The 26,767-nt window shown below is 40.1% G+C and overlaps 2 protein-coding genes across 2 annotated transcripts; both read left to right on the top strand.

Annotated features, from left to right (window-relative positions):
• Positions 1–252: 252 nt before the first annotated feature.
• On the top strand, positions 253–4,252 carry LOC133394080 (uncharacterized). The gene is made up of 2 exons (XM_061662726.1): positions 253–3,366; positions 4,238–4,252. Exons 1-2 carry the CDS (start codon positions 253–255, stop codon positions 4,250–4,252), a joined length of 3,129 nt encoding a protein of 1,042 aa, XP_061518710.1.
• A 6,889-nt stretch (positions 4,253–11,141) lies between these two features.
• Positions 11,142–19,690, top strand: LOC133393577 (uncharacterized). Its single transcript, XM_061659088.1, has 2 exons — positions 11,142–11,392; positions 11,452–19,690. The coding sequence occupies exon 2, from the start codon at positions 11,463–11,465 to the stop codon at positions 19,020–19,022; it is 7,560 nt and encodes a 2,519-aa protein (XP_061515072.1). The 5' UTR covers positions 11,142–11,392; positions 11,452–11,462; the 3' UTR covers positions 19,023–19,690.
• The last annotated feature ends 7,077 nt before the right edge of the window (positions 19,691–26,767 follow it).

The raw sequence follows: 26,767 nt of genomic DNA, 5'->3' as shown, positions 1-26,767 counted from the left end.
CCAACGAGGAAGGAAGAAGGGCCACCCGCCCGAGCAGCAACCGGAGGACGCCATTCCCGGTCAAGTGAGAAGTGCAACAGCAGCAGGAGAGCAGCAGCAGCAGAGCAGCAGTAGCAGAGCAGCAGTAGCAGAGCAGCGGTAGCAGAGCAGCGGTAGCAGAGCAGCGGTAGCAGAGCAGCGGCAGCGTAACGTCAACATTGTTACAAGCCTAGTAACACCAGCGAAGCGTAATACTGCGAAATCGTGAGTAAAATGGCCAATTCTAAGGAGAAAATTGTACTTTTTGAGGGAGGGGAAGAAAATGAGCTAGGGCATTTAAGGGAGGAGATAGTCAAAATGAAGGAAGATCGCGCGGAAATGCTGCGAGTTATAGAAATGCAGGTCGAAATGCAAAAGCGACTCGAAACCAAGATAAGCGACTTGGAGGAAACGAACCCCAATATTGCTAGACTAGCTGCGCAAATGCTAGAGCTACAAACAGAATTAAAAAAGCAGAAAAGAGATAAACCACAAAAACGCGAGACGCAAGAAGGGAATGTTGCATCGACAAGCGCATCGGCAAACAACTCTAGCTCGGTTTCCGAAGTGCTTATCAGGGGAATGGTTGACGCATTGAAGGAGCGCGCAACAAAGGACTCTTTGATGGAGCTTCCGATTTTCGACGGGGATTTTAAAAAATGGACGCATTTTAAATCCATTTATGATAAAACTTCTTCGGAAGGAAAATTTTCCGATTTGGAAAATCTAACTCGCCTACAAAGATCATTAAAGGGGGAAGCCGCGACGTGCGTAGGCGGATTAATGCTCGATGCGCAGAACGTCGATTTAATTATAAAGCGTCTAGAGCAAGAATTTGGAGCGCCCGATTTGATTTACAACGCGCTGTTGAAGGAATTAATGAACGTAGAGAATCCTACAATGCAAAGGCCGAAGTCAATCACAGCTTTCATGCACGCCTTAAACAACCTTGTGGTGAACATGGTAACGCTAGATCAAGAAGAATACCTCAACGACCAACGCCTCTTGAAAGACTTAGCACAAAGACTTCCACCTAATATAAAGGAAAGGTGGTACATGCACCTCCAAGATGATAATAGAAAAACTGGGAAAAATAAGATAAAAACATTGAAAGATTTTGCCACATGGTTGAAGCCTACGGAAGAGTTAGCAATAATGCTAACAGCCGAAACCACTAAGAAACAAGACAATTCTCAAAGGCTCCCACATAATATTCAATCTGTCAATCGCGATACTCGACCGCAGCAACGAAACAGCTCTTATAACAATCCACCTCCTAGATCTCGATTTAGATGCCTCATTTGTGGCTATGATCACAGAGCCACTGATTGCCAAGAATTTAAAAATATGCCAATAGAACGAAGATGGGAAACCGTGAGACGTATGCGCATCTGTGTTAACTGTTGCAATCAAACTAACCACGATGCACATAGTTGTTATTTGCCTCCGCAATGCAGGCAATATGGTTGTCGGGGAAGACACCACACCTTGCTCCATCGCATTTCAATCCAGGATCCAACTACACCGGTACGCACGGAAAATTTAAACATTCACAAGGAACCGGAATTACCTGAAATATACTTTCAAATTATACCTGTGACCATTCGCCACGGGGATAATGAACTTGAGACCTTTGCCTTTATGGACTCAGGGTCTTCCGCAAGTTTGATTTTACGCGATCTCAAAGAAGAACTGCAAGTGGAGGGATCACCTCGGCCATTTTCTTTGGCTTGGACAAACGGATCCATTCAGGAGGAACCAGGCAGCCAAACTGTGTCCATTTTGATTAAGGACCAGTCTGGAAAATTTATTAACCTTGATGGCCTGAGAACAGTAGAGTCAATGGAGCTACCAAAACAAACCGTTGATGGAGCAGCGCTTAAAAGAAAATATCGGCATTTAAAGGGAATTCATTTAGCAAGCTATCGCGATGGACTACCCAAAATAATTATCGGGTTACCACATGCTCACCTCATGTGTGCATTACGCACCAAATTAGGACGCGCGGGAGGACCAATAGCTATGCAAACCCACCTGGGGTGGGTATTACTAGGAGCAAGTAGTTCAAAATCAAAACAGGAAAGATTGTTTTCTCTCATGGAGAATGGCAAAGAAGAAAAAACAATGGCGGATCTAATGAAAGGGTATTTTTCTACCGAAGAGTTCGGTGTTAAGCTCGTCACCAACTTGCCTCAATCAAAAGAAGAAGAGAGAGCAAAAATACTAATGAAGGAAACATTAAATAAAACGAAGAACGGGTATGAAATAGGTCTACTATGGAAAAGAGATGAGATCAGACTCCCGGAAAGCTTCGCTCAAGCACTAAGAAGACTGCAATGTTTAGAAAGGAAGATGGAAAGAGACGCGATACTAAAGAAATGGTATCACGAAGAGATAGCTGCATATTGTCAAAAGGGATACGCTCAAGCGATCGAAGGGAACAATCTGTTGAAAGATGAACATAACCCCAAACTAAATTACATACCGCACTTTGCTGTAATAAATTACAACAAGCCCAAACCTAAACCGAGACTTGTATTTGATGCTGCAGCAAAAAATAATGGCATATCACTTAATTCACAATTGCTGTCCGGACCTGATGCAGTTGCATCTCTTTTCGGCATACTGATCCGCTTTAGAGAGGGACGCGTGGGCATTTCAGGTGACATCAAGGAAATGTTTCACCAAGTGGGCATAAGGCAGGAGGACCGTTGTGCTCAAAGATTTCTTTATCGTAGCAACCCAAATGATAAACCACAAATTTTCGAAATGAAGGTAATGACCTTCGGGGCAACATGCTCCCCCGCATGCGCCCAGTTCGTTAAGAACGAAAATGCAGCACTTTTTCAAACGAGGTATCCGGAAGCAGCGATTGCAATTGTCCGCAACCATTATGTGGATGATTATCTAGACAGTTTCGATTCTGATGAATTGGCGATCAAGAGAACAAAGGAAGTGATAAATATACACGATGAAGCGAAATTCTATATCAGAAATTTTTTATCGAACTCAGTTAAAGTATTGGAAAGTCTACCTAAAGAGAGAGTGAGTGACTCCAACCTGATGAAAATATGTGAATCAGACAACACATATGATAAAATCCTCGGTCAGTGGTGGGATAGAGAAAGGGACTCACTTAAGTATATAATAAAAGGCTTAATAGAAACAGGAGGGAATGCCACTAAAAGAATATTACTATCAAACACAATGAAAATTTATGACCCCTTGGGATTAATTGCTAACTACGTGGTAGAATCAAAAATATTAATGCAAGACATCTGGAGGCAAGGATTGGATTGGGATGATAAGTTGCCGGCGGAGCTGCAAAGGAGATGGCAGGAATGGGTGGTAAGGATGAAGGAAGTGGAGACAATTAACATTCCCAGATGCTACTCATCGGTATCAGAGGTGCTAAGGCGTGAGCTTCACGTATTTGTAGACGCATCTGAAAAGGCGTTTGCAGCAGTGGCGTATTTACGCACCACGCACAAAAAGGGGGTTGATATTAGTCTCGTAGCTGCTAAATCCCGCGTTGCACCCACAAAACCCCTGTCGATCCCACGCCTGGAGCTGCAAGCAGCAGTTCTAGGGGCCAGACTAGCAGAAACTGTTTTAAAGGAAATGAGGATGGAATTAGATGGAGCACTTTTTTGGACTGATTCGAAGACAGTGCTAGCGTGGATCACCTCGGAACCAAGAAAATATAAACAATTCGTAGCTCTAAGGATCGGGGAAATTTTAAATCGAAGCTGCTCGAATCAATGGCATTGGATAGGTACAAAGGAAAACCCAGCAGACGAAGCCACTAAGGTCACTAACGGACCATCAATATGGTTTAAAGGGCCTGCATTCCTAAAAAACAATTATAAACACTCAACAGAAAAGATAGAAGTGGTAACTATGGAGGAAATGCGACACAGTTGCACAGCTAAAACAGTCAACAAATTAGATTGGAGTGTTATTAACGTAGATTGGTCATCAAGGTGGCTCAAGCTACGAAAATCTCTTGCTGTTTGTCTAAAATATTTCGATTGGTTAAAAGCTAAGGCAAAACTCGAGTCATGGTCTCCCATTATAACAAAGGAGGAATTGGACTCGGCGGAAAAAATATTACTCAAAAAGGCCCAATGGGAAGGGTTCAATGAAGAGATGGTGCTGCTGTCTGCAGGACATCCCATTCCCAATAAGAGCCCATTAAGAACCCTTTGTCCTACTCTAGACAAAGAAAAAGTAATGAGGGCTGAGAGTCGTCTGACAAGAGTACAATTCTTAGGCGAAGAAACCAAGAGACCGATAATACTTCCGAAAAATAACTACATAACTACACTTATTCTTCGTTACTACCATGAAAAATATTGGCATAAAAAACCGGAAACAGTCATAGCAGCAATTCGTCAGCGTTTTTGGGTTATTGATTTAAGAGCAGCGCTGAAAAAGGTGGTAACAAATTGCCAACGGTGTAGAAACGACCGTGCTAAACCCCAAGCGCCCTTGATGGCAGCCTTACCAGCTTGTAGAACAGCACCATTTATTAAACCTTTCACACACACGGGTGCAGATTATTTTGGGCCACTAACGGTATCGATAGGACGGCGAACTGAAAAACGTTGGTGTGCACTATTTACATGCCTCACTACTAGAGCCGTGCACTTGGAACTTGCAAATGATCTTAGCACAAGTTCGTTTCTTATATGCCTGCGCTCAATGCAACATAGACGGGGAAAGGTGGGCTACTTGTATTGCGATAACGGAACGAATTTTGTGGGAGCATGCCGTGAAATGGGAATTTTGCAAGAAAAATGCGCTACGGAGGGAATAGAATTTCATTTCAATCCACCCGCGTCACCACATTTCGGCGGAGCATGGGAACGCATGGTACAAGAAGTGAAGAGTCTGCTTTCGATTAGTCATGAGCCATACCCTGAGCATATTTTAAGAAGTGCTCTGATAGAGATCGAATTTATGATAAATAATAGACCTCTAACCCACATCCCCCTCGATCACGAGGATGACGAACCCCTCACTCCGAGCCATTTTTTAATAGGGTGTTCTGGAGAAGCGGAACCTACTCAGGGTAACATAACGGATACCGATGCACTAAAGAGAGGGTGGAAGAAATCGCAATATATCGCTCAACAATATTGGTCTAGGTGGATAAAGGAATTTCTACCTCGACTAGTCAAGAGAGAAAAATGGTTGAGTCCGGTGAAGCCACTACGCGTAAACGATATTGTAACATTCCCTGATGAGCAGACCCGCGGAAAATGGTTTAAGGGAATAGTCACGGAAATTCACGAAGGGCACGATAAACAAGTTCGTTCAGTAACAATAAAAGTAGGTAAAACAACACTGAAGCGTCCAGCGGTGAAGGTAGCTAGGTTAGAAGTTCGTAGGGAGGAATAAATTACAAAATCATAGTTTCGTCAGCTTAGTAATGTAACCCCTCTACGAGGAATTACAGGGGAAAGAATGTCGCTGACGAAAATATAATATTTGTACTAGCCCGGTAGTGGTTCGCCACCCCCTACTAGTTTGACTCCTCTGGTCTAACGATGTGCCACTCTCAGGAGGCTAGGATGAGAGAGAGAGGCTAAACGTGGCCGAATGGCATGTTAGAAGGAGAGGGCAAGCTAGGAATGAGCGAACGGCTAGGATCGGTTCAACGGCGCGCCGCTCTCGAATTGCTCTTTTCGGAAGAGCAATGCCCGAGATGCGCGCGTAAGCGTATCCTATCTTGCTTACGGAAGTAAGCGACAATAGAGAGCATAGGAAGTAATAAGGGATAAGCGTAGGAGCGTTAGGATTAATTTGGATTAATTAATAGCAAGAAATGAATCGAATTATGTAGCATAGCATAGCAAGAATAGAAGTTGGGTCATATAATTATTTAAGGATTAGTAAGGTAGAATTTTAGGTTTAATTATTTAATTAGGAAACTAAGTTAGTTTAGGAAGTAAGGAAAAATGTTAGGCCGGCCTTCTCACGTAAGTGTAAATTACGCATCGCTACAATAGCACGCGTTGCGAGAAGGGCTCGCGAATTAAAAATGAGCAATAAATTGAACTTCTCACAGCCAATGAAATAAGCCTTATTTATTTGGTTGGCTTTGGGATCGAAAGGATCAGAGTTGCTTCCAATCGTCCTCGCTTCGACGAGAGCACCGTTACGGGTTAATTGCCCTGACGTGCTGGGAACAACCCAAGACGGACGACCCAACCCCTTCTCAAACAGTCACAATCGTACTGTTGGAATAGCTTTATTTCCTTTTAGCAAGGGGGATCGTTCTATCGAATCATGCCACTACAACTGCTGAATGCATTATGCTCCATTTTCCCAATTGGGTTTTTGGCCCTATCGGCCCAAATTATACTAGTAGAGTGTATGCTGCTTCTACCACGAATAAAAGGAAGACACTCACTGCAAACCACAGTGCAATATAGCATAATTAAATTTGTTTCCCATCAACTTGTTGCTTCCTCGGACCAGAAGCTTCGATAGAAAGCACACAATAGAATGCAATGCATTGAGTGGCAAAGGGCATGGAGTAGCTTTTGTTCATTCGAGAGCATTGGTGCCCACCAATTACACGGGCTTCACCTTCAGCGAACGGTAATTGAGTGGAATTCAATGCACTGTTTGGTTACGTGCGTGTAATGTTTGAGTGCAAACTGGAACGCTGCCTGGAAGGATTTGGTGCCGCCCGCCATCCCTAACGGTGCGATTGAGCAAACAAAGGCTGGAATGATGGATTTGGCGTATAATTGCTTCCGGTTGCTGTCAGAATCGTCCGAAATAAAGTGATTGAAAAATGAGACTTAATTGAATTGAAGCCCGTTCGATTCTGGGATTGAATTGTGTTCATTAATGCGAACAGTCTGTGGATTCTTCTAACATTCTAGCCAATATCACCTGAAAAGCCTGATTGCTCATGCAAGCACAACGTTGTTTAAAATACTTTAAAACATCACCAATAACTGTTTTACTTTAAAAAAGCACCAATCTTTAACAAACACATTCCCTTTACACGGTAGAAAAGTCACTTCCCAGACCCAGAAAAACAAACCCTCCAAAGAGTCCACCCTAAGGAAAACTACAGCCTCACCGTACATTTTCCCACAGAAGAATTTATTGCTAGCACTGGAAAGGAGCTGGATGGTGGCACTCGCCTCAAAGATATATGTAGCACTTCATGCTTTGTTGGCCGCCGTACTCACCACACTGTGACTGCGGTCAGCCAGTGACTGCTTTAAAGTGTGAATGTCACTTGTTCGTTCTCGTTGGCACGATGCTTTCCGAGCGAATCCTCTATCGTACGGGTACCGGACAAAAATGTCACAATCATGGCCTGTGTGTCTCCAGAGAACACGGACACATCGTTGCAATGGATCTTTGTCCCCTTTTGCTCCCGCTTGCCGGAAGAACCCATTTCCGGTGATTTAATGAAGAATGATAAAACGATAGCCACTAATAATGGAGGAGTTGCATTCGAGATTTGTTTGCCTAGCTGATAAAAGGTGGTCGTTTAATCTGTATTATTGGATAGGGGTGGTTTGACATTGTTGCGTATGGGATGGTTTACTTTATTTATTTATTCATAATATAACGGCATGATGCTAAAAAAAGGTCAGTGTGAGACACAAATTATAGTGTGACACAGTGTGAGACACGAATATCAAACATTGTTTCCGTTATGTTTAAATAGCAGTGTAAGGGACTACGTCAATTCAAGAAATTAGAAATGTTGTCTCATCAAACCAATTTCAAACGCAAGGCAGGACAAACTTTACAGTTACGACATTATTATTTTATATTAATTACTAACGTCAAATGCGTATGTAACCACTTACCGATAAACCTTGCTCAAGAATCCGTTTCCTCTCAGAAGACGCTTTCCTTGATTACATTGCAGCTATTATTCATGAGCGATCAAATTTGCGTATGCTTTTGCGTGCTTGCTTTTGCACTTTCATCTTGAAATGATATTACTACCAATTGCATGATGAACCGGATGTTGTAGTCCAAGTATTGCTATGCGTTTAAACGACTGTATGTGTTTGTGTGTTTAAATTTAAATCGAAAATCGATACGGCTCACACTTGGCTGGGTGGAAGCGTTTATGGCTCACTTTCCATTGTAAATGGGTGCAGGTTTAAGTGTAATTGAATTCACCAAGGGAAAACTTGAACGTGAACATCTTGCCTACGTTCGGGAGCTTTACTTCGAGCATTGGTTATGGTATTGAGATTGCAGCTTATATCTACACATACGGTTAGCTTAATTCAATGGTATTGTGTACACGAAATTGTCATTAATCGTACACGGTACCATTGAACAAGTGATTCAAATCAAAGTGATTGAATATTTAGGTGCTTGTTGATAAAGTTATTAATCCATATTAAATGAAAATCCGAGAAGGTTTTATAACGATATAAAATAATCTGATAATATGCAAAAGTGTGAATTGTTTAGTTGAAGATACACCTGTTCTCACTTTCCTCTGAATCTTTATCCGGTTGCTATGGATCGCAATCCATGAGATTGGATCGCAATCAACTACGTCTGAATCGTTTGCAGCTACGTTTGGATCGTTTTCAGTTACGTTTGGATTGCTCTCAGCTACCTTTGGATTTTACGTTAGCTCGCGCAAATTTTGATGCGGCGCATAGTTTATTTAGTGACCATTCGGCGTACCTCACGATTCTCCTCATGACAGACAATTTGAAAAGCAACAATTTCGTATTGTTCTATGTTTGAACCCAATTGAGAATATGTGTTAAAAACCAATTTTTGAGCTATGAACAACATTTGACAGATTTGTCGGCTTCTACGCATCAGAACAGATTTCCTCCATTCTAAAGATGGAATATCCGGCTATACCTCGAAACCCTGAACAAGACTAAATGACCACGTAGGTCGTTACGCTAAAAAGAAGAAGATTGTGCTGGTTTGTTTGGAAAACTTGGTCTAATAACCAAAAACGTATGAATGGTGATGTAAGCTTCATAAAAAAAATACGATAAGATTTTATAATTGAATGCATTAATTGTTTAGTTCTTTCCTTGGGGTGCAAATGTGTCCCGCGGTCACTAAATAAACGGTGCGCTAAAACGAAATTTGCGCGAGCTACCGTAAAATCCAAAGGTAGCTGAGAGCAATCCAAACGTAACTGAAAACAATTCAGACGTAATTGCAAACGATTCAGACGTAGTTGATTGCGATCCATTCTCATGGATTGCGATCCATAGCAACCGGATAAAGATTCAGAGGAAAGTGAGAACAGGTGTAATTTGTTGGCCTCTAGTGTGTGTCCAAATTTATTCTTATAAACTAGAGAAACATATGGGGTGAGGAAATACGAAGAAGGGAGCGGAATTGGGAAACTGGGACGTTGTAATCAAATAGGTAATACAATCCTATCGATCCTATCGATCAGTGTTAGGCCTGCAGGCCTCCAAGCTACCGACGCATTCTCAAGTATTGGACGAACTAAACAGCAGTACAGGGACTTTTGACACATAGGTTCAGAATCTTCTGAAATGAGATCGAGCAGTTTGTTGGCCATTCAATATGTCCTTATGTGTGGTGTTTTCAATATGTCCTTGAAACGAGAGTTTCTCGTTAATCCATAGTCGAAAATCTTTTGTAATTGTACTTCTGTTGAACTTAGTGTCACAAATAACGTAACCATGCTTGATCTTATTGGACGAGACATAATCCGTCGACAGAATAAGACCGTTAGAGTTACACCAAACATTAAAACAATCGAGGTAATCCTGTAGAAGCACACAACAAGCTAACGAAGACACTGGTAGGAAAATTTTGATGTCGTTAGCAACTATCAGGGGGAAGAAGATTTACACAAACGTTGATAAACAGTAGAAAATGTAGGGGACTGAGTACGCTGCCTTGGGGTACTCCAGAAGAGACGATAAAATACTCGGAAAAACTATGTTCGACTATGACCGTTTATGATCTACCGTAAAGGTAAGACTTAAGCCAAGGCAGAAGAGGATCAGTTCAGAATCAGAATGTTGAAAATTTTGAAATTCCAGATGTCAAGAAATACGGCCGTTTTGTAACCACAATCGATCATGACCATGCTATTAGATCGATTGATCACACACACCGTGTTTATTAAATTAGGAATTATTTTCTATGTTGTTTGCCATGTGTGTGCAATGTGGACAACGCGTTCCTTTATAATAATAATTAATAATTGATAAGTATCAGGTGTGCACAACCGACTGATAAGTACTGTATATAAAAGAAATATGGAGAGGTTTGGGGGAGCTGATTCCAGGTATCGATTTCGTAGCGATGCCGCAACACATGAGATTGGATAAGACGGTAGGAACAAAAGCTTATCACGATAAGATTACCCGCCAATCTTATTTATTCATTTACCTTCAGAACACGGCAGTTCATTCATTCAACTTCTCACAGTGTGTTGTTTGAATCAGTCAGGGCAACTGGGTAAGTTTGATAGTACTAGACTCGTTAAGTGTAGTGTATGTGATGACTCGATATTTAATAATAGATTTTGACGATATTTAGTAATCAATTATTGTAGCTCGATTGCAGCCAGATTCGATCATGGCAACGCTATTCGATCGACTAATTTAAACAATTTATATACCACACAGATTGCTTCTTTAGTACAGATAAGAACAATTCGGAAGTATTTTTCATATTTTGTTTTTCATGTGTGTGTAGTGTGTACTTGTTGGGATTAAAAATAGTCGATATTTGCCTGGCATGTATATTAGTTTTACAATTGCCACATCTATTCTGATTTTAATTAGTATGGTCTATTTGGATTCGACAATTGGTATTGGTTGATCAATTTTTGTTGTACATCTGTATCTAAGGTTAACCTAAAGTGCAGTACCATCAGTACGGCTGGTATCAATGTTTGGTCACTATCAATTTTATCACGTGTGCTATCAATATTTTCGATACACGGTATCCGATAGATGACGTCGAACGACAAAATCGCTTGATACACTTGACTAAGCGTGACTGCTAACACAAACACCAATCAACATGTTTAGGCTGAGCACTAGCCAAGCTTCTTGCAAAAAAAAAACTTCGAAAATGCTAAAAGTATCATCTACTTGCTGAGCCACTGTATCTTAAAGGAACTAAAATTCGTTTAAGCTTTTAGTGTACCAAATTCAATTTGCCATGCCGTGCCAAAGCGATTTGTTGCTGCATAATTTAAAATGCGTTTGTTTTATAAAGATTGTTGAACGATATTTTTATTCCTTATTCTTAATGAGAAATTCTAAGGGTATCTTTCATTACAGCTAAACTCATCTTTGAAAACTCCAACCGTGCTTTTGTACAACTTCGATTCAGCTTCAATTTAAACCAGGTTTGTAATTGCGTCATTTTGTTCAATAAGCCTCCGGTTGATTATATTTATTTTTACAGAAAATCAAAACATGGATGATCAAGCGAAAAAACGAAAAGCGCCACCTGACCATAGCACAACAGTTGCAAACAATGACTCGATGCCGTCAGCTAGCAAAATCTCAAAACCATCGGATGATAATGAAGCTAAGGGAACGTCCTCCTATCATGGTATGTTTTACCATTTACAACTGGGAATGGTTATACTGCTTCGAGCATTCAATCTACACTGTGAACGAAAACTATCCAAATTTGAGATTACGATGGAAAACAAGGATGGCGGCAAGTTCGACGACATAGTGTTGTTCTACGAAAGCGCAATGCTGCCCAAAGGCACTGTTTACATTCAAGCTAAACATAGAGATCCGGTAGGGAAGTTGAAATCGATTACACATCATGACTTACTCAGTGGACTTAACTCAAAGGGTCCCTTTTCCATCCTTACTTACTTTGCGTCGTATCTTGAGCTCAAACACCGCCGAGCGGATCCATCCGAGGATAGTGCACACGCTTTGAGAGCGTCTTATAAGTACGTCCTGTGTACCAACGTAAAGGTAGATGATAATGTTACGATCATTTTGGAACAAACAACACAACCCACAGATGGCATCTCACCATTGTTAGAAAGTATTGGTGGAAAGTGCTACGTCATAAATCAAGAAAACAATACCATACAAAACAAGCTAAGAAAAGCTAGTTTGGAAGTGTTAGGAAAATTCCTAGCATCTTATATCAAAGACCAAAAAGAAATCAATGGCGAAAATTGCCATTATATTTTCCAACTGTACAGTGATTTAATTGCAACGTGCGTTGAAAAGATCAAGCCGGGTGTATTCAAGTTGATTGAACAGCCTCAAAGTGCTGCAGGAAAAGCGCTCATTGGGATACTCCAGACTAGTTTAGGTAGTAAGAAAGATAAACCAAAGACACCAACCGAGAAAACCGAAGGGGCAAATATTTTGATAGCAAGCAGTTTTGAAAAATTCTGTTCAAACTCACGAAGCGATGACCCTTATGCTAAAATTGACTCTATGATCCAACAATTCAGTGAAGAGTTCGTGTTAGTAGGTGGCACAAAAAGCGATACAGAGCTGCTGGAGCAAGCACTTGCGCTGATGCCACCGTGGGTAAATGATAAGAAGGACAAATTTGAAAACCTGCAAAACATACTGCTTACAGCACTTAAAGAAAATCCACTTGATGATATCAACTTGGTAAACATTAAAAAAAGGTTTATCGAACTCAAAGCAAACGATAATTATGTTAAGATTGAGGAGTTTACAAGGAGGTATTTAAGCAGCGAAAGCAATGTATATTCATCCATCACCATAGAGCCGGGCTCTCTCGAGCGCCTTGAAGTGTATGAATTTGTCAGTGAAACATCATTGTATGGAATTCATCAATATCGTACCACAGCTGACATGAAAATGAGTTCAGTTATTGTGAAACAAACGGTGGAGCTACTTGACTACAGCTGCCTGATTGTGGACTGTTCGGCCAGCCAATCGAAAGACAGCTTGTGTACTGTTTTGTTTGATGTGCTGAAGTTTATTTCTGATATTGGTTTATCTGCTCGTACTATTATAACGATTCTTGGCAAATTGGAACAAACATTAATGATTAATATAAGGAAACATTTGAGAGAAAGTAAAATGAAACTCATCGTTATCAGTGAAGGTGATCCGTGTGAAGAATGTTTGCTAGTCAATGATCTTACAATGGAGTCAAGGGAACTGCTGCATGAGCGATATAAACAGTTGTGTCTGTTTGGAACATCAATAGCTCTGAGGCAGATTGTGCGAGGGGAAGATTCGTTGAGCATTCTATGCAAAGTGTTGGATAGGTGTGGTCATAACATCAATCAAAATGAGAACGAAAACATCAATCAACAAAACTTTGAAACGATCAGCTCATGGTATATTCCACGTACTCTGAAACCATATAATAATGATATAACAAAAATAGAAAATAGAGAAAAAGTATTAAATTTTGGATTTGACTTTTCTGGAAACACTGCTGACAGAGTTCCATTTGATAGTTTACCAGATCTTAGTCAACATATAATTAAAAGGTTGGATGTAGCCACTAGTTCACAAACATCTGTCAACTGGCAAATGACTAACACGTTTGATGAGCTATCGAAAGTACACATCATTTTAGATGATGCTGGGTGTGGAAAGACCGCCTATTTCACCTGGCTTGCTTCTTACTTATCACGCAATGATCCTTCTTTGTGTGTGATTCGTATGCATGCTTTAAACTATTCTGCTGATTTTAACGAACTGCAGAAAGCTCACTTCACATCACTGGATACTACAACCACAATAAAGATCCTCTTACGTCTATTCCAATTGACGCTATTTGCAACAACTGTAAACATTCTGTCCCTTTATGAATCCAACGAAATTAGAAAACAAGCCAAACAATCCGCTCAACTTTTAACAGTTTTGGACGGAAAAGTGGCGTTCGACGATGACGCTACTAGCACCCTGAGTGTAGAACAATTGCTTGTGGTGCGATTATTTGCGGAAAAGCTCAACGCATCACAATTTGTTTTAATTTTTGATGGGTTTGATGAAATTGCCCCAGCTTACAAGGAATTCGTGATGGCGTTCTTAGGCAAACTGGCTACTTTTGCTGGAATTCAAAAGCTGTATCTTTCCTCTAGACCATACAATTTCATGTATGAATTAAAGAACACCTTTAATAGCTGCAAGATATACCAATTAAACCCGTTCTCGCGGATAGATCAACAAAATCTCATGCACAAGCACCTTTGGAAAAGCTCAGCGGAATGGAGACAGTGCAACAAAACTGACCGTTATCGCCTGTTGTATCTTTTGTATTCTCTAAATTTAAGAAGCATGAACGAACTTATGTCTAGACCCTTGTTTCTACACATGAGATCTGCGATGCTGCTGCCAATTCTGCAGCAGAATGTCGATTTTTCTCGCCGAACTGTCAAAACAACGATAAGCGACCAGCAACACATTGACCAACTACAAATAGTATCAAATTTTGTAGAACAAAAGTTAAGAATATTGAACACAGATAAATGTGGCACAACCGATTCAGCAACGCTCATTCCGGCTCTGCAGCAATTAACTTTGTCAGCTGACAAGGAGCGCAAAGAAATGCTTAAACTATTAGCCATTAGCACCATGTTTGATGAAGAGGCAAGAAAAAAGCTGTTGCCCAACGAGCAACAACTTCTAGTACCTACGTTCTTACAGGAAATAGTTCGTGGAAATGAAAAGACTGGAATTATTTTAGGTGTCCGCGATGACATTCCTCAGTTCAGTCATCGAATTTTTGCAGAGTACTTTGCAGCTTGCTGGCTCTTCGGTCATAAGGATCGATTCAGGGAAGTAAACTTTTTACGGTCGAGATCGTACTGGAAGGACGAATTTTCTCATGTGCGAGAGTTTTTCGATCGAATGGTTTTACGGAACAGTGATCAATGTGAACTGCACATGGCTATACTCAATCGATCGAAACTACAGGTACATGATATAATTTTGAACAATCCCGCTGCAATCAATCAGAAAGATGCCCTTGGACGTTTCCCATTACACTTAGCTGCTGAGAAGCAATGTTTTGATGCCATCGAACTGTTGTTGGAAAAGATGTCTGACGATTCAATCAATGTAAAAGATGAGCTTTTTGGCTGGAGTGCTTTAGATTATGCATTTGCTTTGGTAGCATTAAACACAATTGAAATTCTTTTAAAACATAAGGCGACAGTTAATGAGCAAACATTGTTGGAACAAATAGTTGCAAGCAATTTAAGAGATTTATTGTATCATGCACATATCTGCGGTCGTCTTTTAGAAGCTCATGAACATACCAAAATGATCACGGATAGCCTTCTTCGAAGAGTAGTCAATTATTTGCTTGAAGAAAAACGGCTTGACATATTCATTCCTCGCGTTGATCTGCAAAACTCGGTCGTAGAGGAAATCGTAAAAGATAATATGCACAATTTGCTTAAACATTTCGTGTTACAATCCAGAGAGAAGAAGCCCGAAGACAAATTCATTGCGTTGTTTGAAGTAGCATTAAAGCATGCTTCGTTCGATACTGCAATCACTATTGTGAGTGAAGTAGCTATTTTTCTGCCAAAAGGAGTGGATAATGAAAAATTTATTCAAACCCTTAAGTGGGCTATTAAAATAAAAAATATGAAAGGATTTGTCCTGCTCTTTCAACAACTCTGTTCGATGCGCAATATTCACACAGTGGAAGACATGGAAGATATGCAATGTGATGCTGAAGATGATGGTGACACAGCTATCTTGTATCAAAATAACTATCCCTCTTCATGCTGTATTCTAAAGCATTCCGTGTTTCTTCGAGATAACCACCTCTTTGAACGTGATATAATCGAACGTCTGCTTATTTACGCAGTAGATGCAGGTAACAAACAGGTCCTTATGTATCTTGTCCGAAAAACCAACACAATCATTCGGAACGAGCTTATTCGGAACATTATGCGATTGTTTCCAAATGTAAAGAATGTATGTCATGAGAACAGGGAACCTGCATTCAAATATCTTCTGGATCACTCCATCGATCTGCACAGTATTGACGATGAAGGGCGAAACTTACTACATTGGACGGCCCAAAATGGTTGTTTCTTCATGTTACACTGCTTGGTTGCCAAAGGATTTGATCCATTGAGTGAAAATTCAACAAACGGATGGAGTGCATTTCATTACGTTGCTTTTAATAAGGTCGTCACAACGAATGAGAGGGAACGAAAGAATCACGCGTGGAAATATTTTTTGAACGCTAGTCATTTGGAAGAGTTTGATATTTTGACAAGTGCGTTTGATCCAAACCAGTTTGGTAGCATTGCTGTGAGCGTTTCTCCCAATCAACACAAACAGTATGCGAATATTTTGAACAAACAACAGGTCTGTTTGATGGCAATGTTTGTTTTGTTTGATAAATCGACGAGAGCAGAGCTGCTTACGTCTGCGGAACTAGGGGATGGTGATCAATGCTTAGAGATAATTTCTAAGCAAAATGAGCTCACTGGAATAGTACAAGGAGTACAAAATGGTATTCCTCAGTTTTGTCATCGAATATTTGCGGATTACTTTGCAGCTTGCTGGCTGTTCGATCACAAGGATCGATACAGGACACAACCTTTTTTCCGATCTAAATCATACTGGACGTACAGATTGTCTCAAATACGGTATTTTTTCGATCGTATAGTTTTACGGCACAGCGATCCATGTGAACTGCACATGGCTATACTCAATCAATCGTTCAAACAGATATGTGACATTCTTTCCAACAATCCTGCAGCTGTCGATCAAAAAGACACGCTTGGACGTTTACCATTGCACTTGACTGTTGTGGATGAACGTTTCGATACCAATGATCAGTTGTTGAAAAAGATGTCTGTAGAGTCACTCAATGTGAAAGATATGCTGTTCGGCTGGAGTGCCCTAGATTATGCTTTTGCTAATGAAAACAATGATTGGATCTACATTCTATTGGAACGTAAAGCGATTGCTGACGAGAAAGTCTTGTTTGAGCAAACAGTTGCAAACAATTTAAAAGAATTATTCAACCATGCACACGCCTGCTTTAAAAGTTTAGAGGATCATGACCATACCAAACTGATCTCGGAACGCTTTCAAACTAGCGTGACAAAGTATTTGCTGGACGAAAAACGGCTTGACATATTCTTGCCCCTTGATGATCTGCAAGATTCATCCATCGTAGAACTAATCGTAAGACATAATATCTATGGATTGTTTGAACAAATTGTGTTTCAATTAAGCAAGAAGACTCCAAAAGACAATTTCATTGCGTTGATTGAAGTAGCATTAACGTATCGAGCTTTCGACATTGTAATCATAATTGTGAATGAGTTTAGCGTTTCTCTTCCACACGAAGTTGAAATGGAAACAATTATTGAGACTGTTCAGTGTGCTATTAAAAGAACGAATATGAAAGCATTTATCCTACTGTTTCAACAACTCTGCGTGGCACAAAATATTCACACAGTGGAAGACATGGAAGATATGCAATGTGATGCTCAAGCTAATTATGACGTACCATCCATGAATGTAAACACCAATCTCTTAATCTGCTGTATACAAAGCACAGACAGTTTAAAGTCACAAGCAAAGGATAGAAATGATCTCCTCCGTGAACTAAATCTACTCGAACGTCTAATATTTTACGCAGTGTATGAAGGTAGTACACAAGTGATCGCGTACGTTGTTCGGAAAACCAACACAATTATCTTGAACGAATTTATCAGGAAGATTATGCGATTATTACCAAAATTAAATCCTGGGTATCATGAACGATCCCTACCAGCATTCAAATATCTTCTGGATCACTCAATCGACCTGCACAGTATCGACGATGAAGGGCGAAACTTATTACATTGGATGGCTCAAAATGGTTGTTCTTTCATGTTACACTGCTTGATTGCCAAAGGATTTGATCCATTGAGTGAAAATTCAACAAACGGATGGAGTGCATTTCATTACGTTGCTTTTCGTAGGAATAATATATTGAATAGAAGCGTCCTACAGTACAATGTATTGGCATATATTATGAATGCTTGTCGAATGGATTGGTTAGGTCTCTTCACAAGTATGTTTGATCCAAACGAATTTGGTAGCATTGCTGTAAGCGTTTCTGTCAATGAACAACGGCAATATAAAAACATTTTGAACAAACAACAGGTCTGTTTGATGGCAATGTTTGTTTTGTTTGATAAACCTACTAGAGCAGAGCTGCTTACGACTGCGGAACTACGGGATGGCGATCAATGCTTAGAGATCATTTCTAAGAAAAATGAGCTCACTGGAATAGTACAAGGAGTACGAAATGCTATTCCTCAGTTCTGTCATCGAATATTTGCGGATTACTTTGCAGCTTGCTGGCTGTTCGATCACAAGGATCGATACAGGACACATATTTTTTTCCGATCTAAATCATACTGGACGGATGAATTTTCTCGATTGCGAGACTTGTTCGATAGAATGGTTTTACGGGGCAGTTATCGATGTGAACTGCACATGGCTGTACTCAATAAATCTGGTGAACAGATACATGCAATTCTTCACAACAGTCCTGCAGCTGTGGATCAGCCAGATGCTCTTGGGCGTTTACCATTACATTTGGCTGTTATGGATAAACGTTTAGATGTCCTCGACCAATTGTTGGGAAAGATGTCGCTAGATTCAATCAACGTAAAAGACGAACTTTTTGGCTGGAGTGCCTTTGACTACGCATTCGTCACTAAGAATATAACTCTTATCAGAAAGTTTATAGAATTAAACGCAACAGTAAACAGGAATGTTTTGATTGAACAAATTTTTAAAAACAATTTGAAAGATTTGTTAGATGTTGCAAACACATATGGACAATGTTTGCTTGAATATGAATCTACCGAGCAGATTGGAAAAGATCTTCTCAACGAAGTGGTAGAGAAATTGCTGGAAGAAAGACAACTTGACATATTTTCTCCTCTTAATCAGTTGGAAGACTTATCCGTGGTAGAATTTTGCAACAAACGACGATGGTTCGAATTATCTAACCGACTTTTATTAAGCAAATGAATCCCGAGAATTAGATTCTTTTCGTAGCGCATTGAACAACACGTTACTATTTCATTTAAATGAATACTATTATGTGCCATAGTCTCGACGGTTCAACGTACCAACGCGGTCATGCCAGCCTATTCAGAATTTCGAGACTTATTCAGTGCCAAGTAGCAACATAGTTAGTCCTTCCGTTGGGGGACGGTCCATTCGAGATATGAACCCATGCAAACGTATGCAATTTGACACTTCTATCAGTCGAACTCTAACTGCGATGGCCAAAAAAAAAAGCATCTTCGTTTAGGAGCGTGTCCGATCAAAGAACGGCACCTCGTAGCGTCTAAAACGGACGCCGTGGGGCAGTTTGTAGACGTCGTATGAGCCTGTTCCGGCATCTCCAACATCTTAGCACTATTTGACAACGGACAGAGCATCGAAAAAAAAGCTTAGTTCTGAATGGCTGAAGACCCAGCGCGGCTTGAGGTTCCAAAGGAAGTTGAAAATGAAGACCGAGGGATATGTGGCTACATTGCTGCGTTAGCTTGGCGGGGAGGTCGATGCAACCGGCTTAACAGTGAAATAATACCCGAGGAACATGAAAAAACGTATCAGGAAGCATAAATTGCGTCCACTGATGCCAAAATTCAATGCGACCATTTTATGTGAATATCGGCCGGTACAACCGGTTCAACCGGTTCCCCCAGCCGCGTTATATCCATATTTTCTAGACTAACATGATGCAAAAGCTCTCCTCCAACTGCGTCTCGAAAACTGAGGAGGAATTGATAAAAATATTTGAAACATATCTTCGTCCGTGCTGGCGAAATTTCCGGATAACTGACAAAAGGCAGCGCGCAAGGTCATAGATTTAGTTTTAAATAATTACAAGTAAGCTTAAATAATTACCTTCGAACGGTTGAATGTAAGGTTACAGTAAGGTTAAGTGTAGGATTAATTGAGTGAATAAATCGTAACTATTTATCTTTAACAATTGCATTGTTATTTCATCGAGTTCTGTGTGTTTTTTATAGTTGACAATTATTTCTATATAATGTGGCGAAAAGGTAATCTAGCGGTGTAAAGGGAGATATTAAAAAAGTGGCTTGAGCACCAGCTACCTATCATAGACTGGAAAGAGCTATGCAACATTACTCAGTGGAACCACTTTCTTGCGAAATTGATACGGATGTTAGTGACCACCATGAACGGGATGCAGTGCAAATTGAGAGTATCGAATTTGATGTTAGAATCGTTCGAATCTCACAGAGGTCTGTGGTAAGGTAAGAGAATCTCCTGTCTACTCTAAAACAGTACACATTTTTGAATCCAAAATCCTAGATTTTTATTTTTAGTTTTTAGAGCATTAACAACGTAATTTTAAAATGGTTTTTACTCCATGTTTATTTTTACGTTGGCAGTCAATCGGGCGGACATCCTTCTCCCTCTTCACCGTCACCAACCACCGCATCCCGACGCGAGGCGATTTGGGTAAGAATGAGCCTGTACCGACAGCGACGCCGGTCTTGCAACATGTAGACACGGCATCGGAGGAAGATGAAGACGGCCGGGTAATCGAGAGAAGTTCAGGGTAAGTTGAGAAGCCCCGACGCGGGCTTGTTGGCACGATTTATACCTCGTGCAGAATTTGACAGGCAGAGATTTATAAATATGAACTATCATTAAAACAGCTTGAATAGATAGACGTTTAGACTTCAGATGACGCAACGATCGAATAGAGAAGGACGAAAACACACTCAATATGAGACAACTATATTAGCGATTTTAGGGCCAATTAGCAATAATTTCGGCTAATATCGTTAAGCTAAGGGTCTAACGGGTTCAATACAGATCAGCTGTTGAACAAAACCGCCATCGAAGCAGTAGCAAAATAAAGAGTAAATGAACCTGTTCTAAAAAAGTCTACCGGCCTACTCCATAAATTGTTACCAGGCCATAAAGAAAGGCCGACATCTGGTAGAAAGGGAAATGCACCTAATAAAAGGAGCAAACGTAAGATGACATACCTTTTCTTGCTTTGTTTTGTTTTGATTTTGTTTTCTTACTAGTTAAATTCTTAACTAAAATTTAATTCATGAAATTAATAAAATGGTGATAGGTACTGCAAAGAGAGACTCCTTGTAAACAAACAACAATTCCTTCCCAAGACTCCTCGCGGGACACAGGATTGGGCTGGAAAAAGGGGTTGAAAGTTAAAACTATGTATCAATTATAGTGTTAATAAAACGAGTCGGCATGTTCAAAAGAAAACTACTTGACCCACTGTAATAAAGGCTGAACTTACTATCTCCAAACCAATAGGGTCTCTTTCGGCCGCCCAGTCCACCTATCGTTATACTTGTCACAGATGATATGTCAATCAGAAAAGACTCGTCCGTTAAACACTGTCTAAAGATTATTATTTAAATGTGGTTTAAACATAAACGTAGTCGTTAGTCGTACATACCCCAGTAGTCAAACTGAGCAGCTCTGTAGCGCTTTGTGATTTGTAATTTGTTTTCTGTACATATATCTGAGGGCCATCAACATATCAACATAAGAAAATAACAGTTAACAAAAAAGCAATTTAGCTGCCTCTTCGTGCCAAGCAAAGAAAAGGCAAAACTAAAAACAAATCTAAAAGAGCTTCTATTTTAAAGGCCACTTCTTCTTGCAGCAAGTTTCGTTGGGTGGTAATTTTTTCAAGTGTTTATATAATCCTTCAAGCGCCAATTTAATAAAAACTGAGGATAGCTCAACATTCTCTCCATTTTAAGGATCACCTTCTCACTTCGCGCACTTTTTTCGGGATCTTCATTAGAATAATTGAGTTTTGAAGTACGCTTTCCATCCGTCAACGAGCCGGCCGAGTGCTGAAGCAGTGTAAAAGGTAGCAAAAACGCTAAACTCTCCACCAAATGAAGTCAAATGAGCTCAAGCTGTAGCGAAAGCCAACTAGCGTCAAGTCCTTCTTCGCCATCACCACGGTTGAACGATGAGTTTGGCTGACGATGGCCCCGGATGGCCAGAATCAGCTCAAACCCAGCAGCCCGCAGCCAAAGGATTACTTACCGGGCGCACCATCATGACCCTCTCGGTTCAGTGTGGCTCGGTGTGAAATAAATTTACCATAACTAAACCAATTTCCAGCACCAGACCCACTGGCAGGGTGGTGTTGCTGGTAAGGTAGAGCCGAGCAGCGGGTCACGGTTTAGTGACTTTGTTTCTTGGTGCGGTTTTGAGCGCTTTCCGCCGACGCCAGTTAAGTCAAACAAATAAAACTCCCCTAACTGGACGGTTTTCAACTTTAGCTGCTTTGCACCGCTGTACCATTCCGTACTGTCACTGTTTTCTTACGCCTTGGCGGGGGTGCCCAAGCCGAGATTTACCATTTGGCGAGGTTCGAGGTCGCTGCAGAGATGTATGCTTACCGGGACGGATCGAGACAGACCGCACGTTGGACACTGCATGCACACAAACATACACACAGACACATACACACACACACACATGCATATACGGAGACATACGGGGACAGTGTTATGCGGTTTACTGTGAGCCCGTAAATTACACTCCCGCCCAAAGGCGGTCCCCCGGACGGGTTGAGCCTGATCCGTTGCATAATCGAAAGTTTTCTTCGCCCACACACGGGCACACCGAGGCGGACGGGTGTCCGCACAAGCCGCAGAAGCTTAACTATAATGTTAGTTGTTATCCCTGATCTTTCGGGTGATGCATGTGTGCTGGCGAATAGAGCGATGGTAGTTGACACAATGGAGGCTGGAAAAAACATACACATACGAACAAATGTTACCTCAGGAAAAGAAGGAGCGAGACAATGTTTTTTTTTCTCGGTTATATCGGTATAAAGATTAAGTGCAAAGTTATGAACGGTGTGAGCTTTTTAATAACTGATTTCATAATAAAGAAGTTAATAATTTACTTCCATTGCTATTCTATACAATTTTAACGTCTTTTTGTGTTTGTTTTAGTAAATGAGTTCAGAGAATTCTAAAAAAAGCTGTCACTTTCATAGTGAATTATTCTGGAATCTGGTTTATTGCCAGTTAAAACATGTTAAACACTCTCAAACTCTTGATGGATGTTGATAATTACAGTAATGTTGTTTTATATCATTTTACTAATCATCGCGAGACATCGACAACGAGAATAAGGCTTGTAGTAGCTCACAAAATCAATTGTATTGAAAATATTAGTACGATTACGGATTACGATGTTTAATTACTTTACGGCAATATAAAGGGAATTCAATCCTTTAAAAAAGGTCAAATTGATAATGTCATTAACGGTTTAATGTCAATTAAATTTAAAAATCCTTTCATATTTTACAGCGGTTGGAAAGTCAACTTAAAATTTTTCGTAGAAATCAATCAAACTATTCCTCTCAAAAATGGGGAAAAATATAGAAATCATCATGTATTTTATATATGTTGAACAACTACTAGTAGGATAGGAAACTAACATACACATAAGTTATCAAGAAACAGCTCACGCTCACACTTATAATCTATTGTTAAAATTAGAATAGAAAGGGCTCGATCCTCATTTCGGGATCATTCCTCGACAGTACGTGAAATGAAGCACAGCATAACAATTTTTAATTTTCTTGTTTTCCTGCTTGCTGCCGCAATATTGAAGCGTAATAAAGTGCAGAAATACTGTTGCTGGATACTGTTAACCCAGTTTTTTGTCTATACTTTAAATCGTATTATTATTTCAATTTAACCTATTCTATAAGACTACAGACAGTGAAAATTCACCAAGCCACAAATTTAAACGCTTATTTTCAGTTAATCTAACGGTTAGCCACGAACAGATGCGAACGAAAGGAATAGACCCGGGCTGGCACGCAAAATATGCAGTTCACTGCTTCAGGCATTAGGACGAAGCTGTGGCTCAAGTAGAGACGAGTACCCGAACGAGAGTCTGTTTTGTCACTCAAACTGTCAGCGTGGATGGTTCGCATTTCGCGAAATTCCAAACAACCAGCGAGGGTATCTGTATGCCAGTTCATATCTCCCTCGCTCTCTCTCTTCTCTCTTCTCTCTCTTCCTTTCTCTCCCTCTTTCTGTTGCTTTTTATCACTTTAGGGTGGGGTAAGGGCGAAAAATGTCTTCAAAGAATGTGCATCATGAATGTGCTTTGTAGTGGAATACAACGGATGCTTTACATCGAATGCTATGTTGGAGAAGCGCTCAACAGTACACTTACCAAGGTATGTTTTGAAGTAAAACTGAGGCCAATATTTGAAGATTTTCAATGGTGCAGAAATGGTTTCAAATGTATTTACCGGCTAGCAAAAGACCACTGCCTTTAATGCACAAAATAAAATACAGAGCTTTTCTGTCTCTCTCTCTCTCTCTCTCTCTCTCTCTCTCTCTCTCTCTCTCTCTCTCTCTCTCTCTTTTGCTATTCCATGCTTTTTTTCTGTACAACTTTGACAGGTGGATCGAACAACATTCAAGGACCATTCCACCCAATCGAACCATCCAAAGCGGATTAGGAGGTAAAGTATCTATTAATCTTGTCTCATCCTGCGAGTACAACGTTACATCATACCCGGGGCTAAGATGTCACCAGTCATCCCTTACCGTCGCGAGTCCCCTCCAGCCCACCGACACTTCGCCGAAGACGACCGACACCGGTTTTAGAAGAATTTCCACCCCCGTGGCATTTTTCCAGCTTCTTTGGTTTGCCTTTTTTTTCTTTCTACGGTTTACAAGATTAGGCAGATGATGACGCCCACAGTTTGTCAGGCGTCGTTTCCTCTTCCACCTCACGCAACGGCTGGTGTTAAGAGTCAACAAGTGCGGGCGCGTTTGCGGAGCATCCTTCGGGCAAGTTGTCGAGGGCGGGAAATTATGTAAACATCGTAGATCGCAAACAAAGAAGAAAAATCACTTCCCCGGTGGAAAGTTAAAAGCATGAATAATAAGCGCCCAGCAGGGAAGTCTTGTGTCTAGGTGGAACATTGATAGAACAGGGGAAGAATATCACGAAAGATAGGAATCCATGAACAAAGACAAGGATACAACAATGTCGAATAACTGTAGAGAGTGAAGGAGATAAAATTAAAGTAAAAAGCTGCAGGTTATTGGGAAAAATTCAGCAGCAATTCCGCAGGAAAAGGGAGGAATGTGAAACACGAATGCCTGGTGAAACGTAATTCCCTTTAATTGATCTATGTTGTACAGTGTTTAGTGAACTGTGAGTGTGTGTGAGAGAGAGAGAGGGAGAGGAAGAAAAAACATCTATGAACGGAAGGAAACGCTGCAACAATTACGCTGTGCAATGGTTGGCTGACAAAAAGTGTAACTTTGTGACATGGAATCAAAAACCCTCGGCAAGCAGAGTTGGGGATAAATTGATTTGTTTTTATTTGATTTGTGAAAGCTCCATCTATCCATTGAAGCGGGGAGTGGGTGAAAGAGATTTGCTTTCTTAATCGTTTTAAATTGAAAATCATCTGACAGTGGATTGATGGAGCGGATTGGAGTTGGACGAATGACAAGTGATTTATTGAGCCAGCAAATCAATCGTACCGTGTAAAACATTCACTAGCAGCGTGTGCGGTCTCAATTGAATTAAGGCAATATTTGACAAAACCACCGATTGATATTCGTGAGGTATTGGAGTAGGATGTGTCCAATAATGTTATTTCAATCAAATAGATTATCGTGTTGTTTTATTGCTTTTCGTTTTGGTTTAATTGTGCCATGAAAGGTTGTTAAGAGTTTAATTGCAGCTTTGTGATTTTTATTACACAGTTTTAACTACATAACATAATCACACGTTTAATAACGAAACAAAAAAAAACTCCGTGGTCAACTTATATTAACCACAAACCGACTTTTTTTAATTTCCCAGCAAATATTAAAGCAACTTGTCAACCAAATAAATAACAAACCACCAAAAAGCCTATTACACTTACATGTTAACTCCAGATTTTGTGAATGGTTATTCGTGAAGCTATTTGGTATTTCAAAGTAGTAACAAATTAAACGTTTACTACCACCTATCATTTGCGCAAAATGCTCCAAGAAAGTTCCTTTTGCTCTATTCTACATTCAACATTCTACCAGGTGTATTGGAGTTCATGCGTCAAAGGGAATAACAGAGTCTTTGGTAAAACAGGCTTTTCAATCTGAAAATTAAGCCACAAAAGAAGTACATACATAACTTCTAAGAAAGAATTCATGGAATGAAGTATTTAAAGACTGATGAAAAAGAATCAATGAAGAAGAATCAAAGAAAATAAATCAATAAACAAAATCAAAAAAAGACTGAAACAAATAAAAAAACTGAAAAGCAGTAGTGCTTAAGAACTGTTTAATAAAACAACTTAGGAATGAAAAACAATCTTACGGAAACTCTGAAAAGTCTATTTAGTGAAAATAGCACTTCATACTCAATAGATAATATATTGACGAAATGGAAATGTGATACACATTTCTTGGCAAAATAAATCTAAAACCTTTCTCAATAATTTTTGATACCAGTATTTGCAAAATCGGCAAATTTAAACAATTAATTGGCAAAATACAAGGGACAATTTATGGAAAGGACAATGATTGGGTGCTGTTCTTAATGGAACCATCTGTTAAGTGGCAAAAACTTTGTATACACGCTGGATAAAGTACAACCTGCGAGCAGCTACTGGGTATTTCTGTGAACATGTCATATTAGATTTCGTTTCCAATGTGGTATGACGAAGGTGCTGAAGGTTTTCAAAACCTTAATTTTTA

Source organism: Anopheles gambiae, chromosome 3 (assembly GCF_943734735.2).
Source record: "Anopheles gambiae chromosome 3, idAnoGambNW_F1_1, whole genome shotgun sequence".
Lineage (NCBI taxonomy): Eukaryota > Metazoa > Arthropoda > Insecta > Diptera > Culicidae > Anopheles > Anopheles gambiae.
The sequence above is the reverse complement of the archived record's forward strand: the minus strand, read 5'-3'. Positions and strand labels throughout refer to the sequence as shown.